The sequence below is a fragment of the Filicampus tigris genome, chromosome 15 (genome assembly GCF_054856515.1).
Source record: "Filicampus tigris isolate MCC_2025a chromosome 15, RoL_Ftig_1.0, whole genome shotgun sequence".
Classification (NCBI taxonomy): domain Eukaryota; kingdom Metazoa; phylum Chordata; class Actinopteri; order Syngnathiformes; family Syngnathidae; genus Filicampus; species Filicampus tigris.
The window spans coordinates 19,776,367-19,782,795 of NC_141231.1; the positions used below are offsets into that span (position 1 = coordinate 19,776,367).

At 45.5% G+C, this 6,429-nt stretch overlaps 1 protein-coding gene across 1 annotated transcript; it reads left to right on the top strand.

The window, feature by feature from the left end:
- Positions 1 to 490: 490 nt before the first annotated feature.
- nkx6-1 (NK6 homeobox 1) lies at positions 491 to 4,303 on the top strand. The gene is made up of 3 exons (XM_086054409.1): positions 491 to 1,338; positions 2,791 to 2,966; positions 3,861 to 4,303. Exons 1-3 carry the CDS (start codon positions 597 to 599, stop codon positions 4,134 to 4,136), a joined length of 1,194 nt encoding a protein of 397 aa, XP_085910535.1. The 5' UTR covers positions 491 to 596; the 3' UTR covers positions 4,137 to 4,303.
- The last annotated feature ends 2,126 nt before the right edge of the window (positions 4,304 to 6,429 follow it).

Consider the following 6,429-nt stretch of genomic DNA (forward strand, 5'->3'; position numbering starts at 1 on the left):
AGAGAGGTACAACAACCTTGGTTTAGCTTGCAAAGCGAAATGAACACTCATGGTTTGGGACGAGTAAAAAAAAATTTAAAAAATGGAACGTTTTGTTACAGCTAAGTAACTTACTACTTTATGGAGCCGAATAACTTTCGAGTGGAAGGAAGCATGCCCTGCCTTCAGATGATAACTTTTATTTTGAAAGTGTTCCGTCCAGCAATGAATTTCCGCTTGTCTGCTTAATGACTTGAGATGCTGATGGTAATCCCGATGCTGATTGTATGGCGTGACGTCACGTGGAGGCGTGGAGGAGCGGAAGAAGTTGATCTGACCGGCCCCGCCACCCCCACCGCCCCCCCCCTCCCCTTCACCCCCCGTCCGCCCCGTGCAGGCCGGCTCCATGCAGGATGTCACTTTCCCAACTTGTTGAAGGAGGCCTCATCTCCTCTTCTGCGTTCTCCTGTTCCTCTCCCCCCCCCCCACTCCCACCACTACACCCCCTGTGCCCGCCACCCCCACCCCGAGCCGCGGCGGTCGCACGCTCGGCGGGCCGGGGCGCGGGCAGACTTTGCCCCCGTCGTCGGCGCAGGCAGGCAGGCAGGGAGCGGGTGATGTTCGCGGCGGCTCCCGGGATGCAGGACGCCTCATGCCGCCTGGGCGGCTACTCGCCTCCTCGCCTCACCCCGCCACTGGCGGCCCTGCACAGCATGGCGGCCGACGTGCAGACCCTCCAGCCCCAGCCCCAGCCCCAGCCCCGGCCCCGGTGCCAGTCCCAGTCCCAGTCCCAGTCCCAGTCGCAGTCGCCTTCCCAGTCGCAGTCGCAGTCGCAGTACCCGGCCTACCAGCTGCCGTCCGCCGGGGCGCCCGCCGCTGCCGCCGCTGCCGCCGCCTCGTCGTGTGCGTCCCCGGCCACCACCTCGCCCAACCCGGGCGGCATGGCGGCGGCGTCGTCGCCGGGACTCAAGTCGTCCGGCCTGGGCTCGCCGCAACTGTGCTCGTCGGCGACGCCCCACGGTATCAACGACATCCTCAACCGGCCTCGCGCGGCCCATTCCTCGGCCGCTCCGGGGGTCCTGGGCGCCCTGCCGCCGCGCTTCGGCAGCCTCAGCCCGCCGCCGCCGCCGCCGCCTCAGCCGCCGCCTCAGCAGCCGCCTCAGCCTCAGCAGCCCTCGGCCGGACTCTACTTCTCTCCCGCGGCGGCCGCCGCCGCCGCAGCAGCAGCCGCCGCCGCCGCCGCCGCCATGGTCCGGTACCCCAAGCCCCTGAGCGAGCTGCCGTGCAGGACCCCCATCTTCTGGCCGGGAGTTATGCAGGGGACGCACTGGAGGGACGCGCGCTTCGCCTGCTCGACCCGTGAGTCTTGCCTCGACTTGTCGCCATCATTATTCTTATTCTTATTCTTATTCTTATTCTTATTCTTATTCTTATTCTTATTCTTATTTTTATTTTTATTTTTATTTTTATTTTTATTCTTATTCTTATTCTTATTCTTATTCTTATTCTTATTCTTATTCTTATTCTTATTCTTATTCTTATTCTTGTTTTTGTTCTTCTTGTTCTTGTTTTTGTTCTTATTCTTGTTCTTATTCTTATTCTTGTTCTTGTTCTTGTTCTTGTTCTTCATCTTCTTCTTATTATTGTTATTATTATTGTTATTGTTAATATTATTATTATTATTATTATTATTATTATTATTATTATTATTATTATCCTAATGTATGAGCAAAGAAATATTTTCAGCAGGATGGCTTCGAACATTTTTAACACTCATTTTGATAATTTCCCACAGAATTTAGGATTCACATTTTCCTGCATGCTTTTTCGTCGTATATTTGTTTCCTCAAAGCGATATTACAAATGATAATACAAATGTACGTCGTTCTTATAATGTCGAATTCCAAATGAAAACCGCTCAGTAAATATCGTTCTTTTTCCTCATCGTAATTATGATGAAGATTAAAAATCGTTTGACGCTATTTTTACTATTTAATAAAACGTTTCGTTAAACAAGCGTGTGCGCTGCTCGAGGGCAAAAGGAAAGTGATGATGCATATCAAAATGTTCATTGAAAATGATAGTGATGATGGTCATTAAAAATTAGTCTCATAATAAAACGACGAAAATAGCGAAGGTGTTTTTTTTCAATGATGAATAATACATTTTTATGAGGGGAAACGAAAATGATGACGATGGTTGTGAAAGGCTGTTCGGATGTTTAATCTTCTTCACAAGCGTAAACATAAAAGTGCTGTTCAAAAGAATTGTTTCGAATCTTTTTCACAAATTTGTTGAACAGCAAAACGTTGTGCTGGACGAGCGAAATGGGGAGCAATGACGATCATGATCGGTAACACTTGTTCACGTGTTGAGGAATCATCATCATCATCATCATCATATTGATCATATTGGCAATGACAACGGTGGTTTAAAACGTGTGCTCATTGCAATGTTTGTAGATTGAGGTTTTGTTGGGGGACAAAATCAGGAAATCTTGCATGATCAATAGCGACAAGAATGATCATGTGGTAAAAGACCAAGTTTTATTTTATTTTTTTGACGAATATGAATCATGCTACGGTATTGTGTCAAAAGTTTGTTATTTGTGATGCTGCACGTCCATCCTTATCATAATAATGTGGGTGAGCTGCGCGGATGGCAAATATTTCACTGATGAGGAGGAGGATGGTGATGATGATGATGATGATGATGATGAGGAGATGATGACGACGACGACGATGATGATGATGATGATGATGATGATGGATATTTGAGTGCAGCGTGTTTTTGTTTTGTTTTGCGTTTCAGAGCAGAGTTGCGTGGTGGTGGACGGCAAAGACGGCAAGCGCAAACACACGCGGCCAACTTTCTCCGGACAGCAAATTTTCGCTCTGGAAAAAACTTTTGAACAAACCAAATATCTGGCGGGACCCGAACGAGCGCGACTCGCTTTTTCTCTGGGGATGACCGAGAGCCAGGTCAAGGTAAGCGGCCAAACGCGCCAAAACAGCACCGCATATCCAGTATCATCCGGCGTCCTCACTTAACATGCATGGGGGGGGGGGGGGGGGGGGGGGGCTGAAAGTTCAACACCGTCACACACAGTACGAATGTCCAAATATCTTCTTTTTTTTTTCTCGTTTCAAATGACTCAGACAATTAGGACTGTGCAAATGCGTCACGGCGACACGTCATGGGCATATTTTGATGCCGTGGTAGTGCAACAGTCAATCATTCAATCGATCAATCAATCAATCAAATTCGATTTATATAGCACTTCTCATACATAAAAATACAACTCAAAGTGCAGCCCAAATATGTCATTATAATATCATGATAATAGTAGCCATATAGTAATAATCGTCATAATTCGATTAATAATAGTTCCTCATTTGTATGATCATGTGAATTGTATGCATATATATGTATCTAAATATGTATATGTGTGTGTGTGTGTGTATATATATTTTATACATATATATATATATACACAGATATATATATGTATGTGTGTATATGTAAATATATATAACGTATATATGAACAGTATATAGAAATATATTTCCAAATAATTCATATATATATTTTTTGCTTGTTTGAATTGTATGCATATATATATATATATATATATATATATATGTATGTGAATTATTTGGAAATGTATATGCGTGTGCGTGTGTTTATTAATCAGCAGTTTTTGGCGTCAAGGTAAGACTAAAGGAAGGATGCTGATGATGCGTTTTGTAATTTTGGAAATTCGGGATCCAGCTGACAATTTGTGACCACTAAAACTGAACGACGCCATGCATGTTTCCCTTGAATATTGCCGACGACAATAATAATAATAAAGTACGTGCGTGCGTGCGTGTGTGTCCCAGGTGTGGTTCCAGAACCGCCGCACAAAATGGCGGAAGAAGCACGCGGCGGAGATGGCCTCGGCCAAGCAGAAGCAGGACTCGCAGACGGAAAGGTTAAAGGTCAGCACGGACTTGGAGGACGACGAGGACGACGACGACTACGACAAACCCTTGGACCCTGACCACACCCTTAACCCCCACCCCCACGACTCCCCCCACCTCAACGGCCTCCTCCACAAGCACGCGCTCGTCGTCGTGCACGCGCCTGAGCGAGGCTCATCCTCCTCCTCCTCCTAAAAAAAAAAAAACAAAAAAAAACTTTTTCATTTCGTTTGCCTTGTAAATACTTTTGGGACTGTAAATAGAAACACACACGTCCTCTTTTATTATGATGATGATTATTATGATTACTATGACGATGGTTATTGTTATTATGATCATTATTCTTACGAGTGTACAGATACGTGAACGCAACACGTCATTCAATTTAATTTAATTCGTGTAACGTCAGCACTTTCACTCAATAAACAGTCTTTACTACTACTAACATTACCATCATTGTTGTTCAACATGATTATTATCGTGATCAAATAACATGACTTGCATGCGTTTGAACGATCCTAAAAAAAACGTTTTTGCGTCATTGGGCCCATATGGCAACTCCAAATGATTTTAGATTTCAGATCATTATCGTAATTTTTACAGAACATTATTCGATAAGATTATTATTCAAAATGATTTATGGAGAAACTATCGGCCATGTCAGTTAACAAAAAAAAAAACGTTGCTGAAATTCAATTTTTATATTCTCAGCCACCCCCCAAAAATCCATTTGTAAATAACAACAATACAAATAACACATGTGGTGCCGATCGTAATAATGACAATAATAACAGAAATTGTGTGAGCTGTTTTTGACGCTCTGCAAATTATTGAGATTTTATTCTGAAAGTAAAGTGTTCTAAAACGCCTTGAATCCATTTGAAAGATTAGACATGACGTCACGTGCACCTCCTCTTTCATACTTCACCGCATCAACTTCGTTTTGAGTGAACGCTTGTCAAATATGGACGCGTAACCATCAACTTGATCTAATGGCGTTCATCAAAACTTCAAACAGTCATACACGAAAAACATTTCCATATTGATGTGTTCATTTATTGATTATTTTTACGTGCAACATTGCAATCAAAATACTAGTGTGAAAATTCATTTTGTGCCTCAAGTTACATTTAGAAACGTGAATGAGAAATGTGTGTGTGTTGAGTCATTTAAAAGCATGATTGCGTTCGTAAAAACTTAAATGGATGAAAAAAAGGGTTATAGGGTCAAATACAATTCCCATGTAGAGTTTGCATGTTCTTCCCGCGTGCCTGCGTGGCTTTTCTCCGGATAGGCTACTCCGGTTTCCTCCCACATTCCAAAAACATGCAAGCTAGATTGATTGCACACTCCAAATTTTCCTGAAATCTCCGTGATCGTGAGTGAACGCGTGTGTGTGCGTGTGTGTGTAAGTGTGCCGTGCGATTGGCTGGCAACCAATTCAGGGTGTACCCCACCTACTGCCCGCAGACGTTTGGGAGAGGCTCTGGCACCCCCTCGACCCTCATGAGGATAAGCGAAGCGGCTCGGATCATGGATGGATGGATGAATTAGAAATACAACATTTGTTATTACAATTATTTATTTCCACCCCCGACTCCCCCCCCCCCCAAAAAAAGTTGTTTCTTCTGTATTAGAAAATTTAGAATATCTTTTTGTTCGGTTGCCACCTGTTAGCGGTTAGCTCGTGTGTGTGGCACCTGTTGGCCATTGTTGGGGGCCTGTGGGGGGTTGGGGGGGCGTCTCCCGGCTCTTATCTGCCTTCATTGTTGCTTTTGTGTCTAGCTTGTCACATGATCGCTTGGCCCCGCCTTCCCCCCCCCCCCCTTCCCCACCTCCCCCTTAGCCGTGAAAGTGATGGATGGCGTCGGCGGCGTTGGCGGTCGCGGCCTCTCGGTGACGGATGAACGGCGGGGGGCGGGGCTAAGTAATGAAAGGTCAGCGCAGTCTTTTGTGCGTTCGCCGGCGCTCTACAATAAGCTGTTAGCGTAGCCCTAATAACGCCTTCAATCATCTTTTAAAAGTCACGTCAAGGCGCCGCGCCGTAATTCATCTCTATGCAAATACGCTGCGCCATTAACGGCCTTGATTCCAACGCCACAAACACCGTGAAACACATCAAGTGGGCGGGGTCAGCAGGGGCAAACACTCCGGAAATGACAGCCAACCCTTTGGAGGCCCCGCCCCTTGCACTGACACACGCTAACGTCATGCTAAGACGTCAGGATGCTAACAGTTGTGACTTGTTGCCGTTGCCATGGAGGAGGCCGGTTGAAAGGGGGCCAAAAAAAAACGTCAAGCAGCCCGATGGGCTACTGTGTGTTTGTTTGTTCGTTCGTGTTTGTGTTCATTTGTTTGTACATTTGTGTGTGAGTGCTGTTAGTGTGCACTGTGCATTAGTCTCAATTTCATGAAAATATCTTCGCCGACGCGCATTTTCACTGGACGAAAACTACGAGACTAAAACTTCCATTAATAATCAATAACT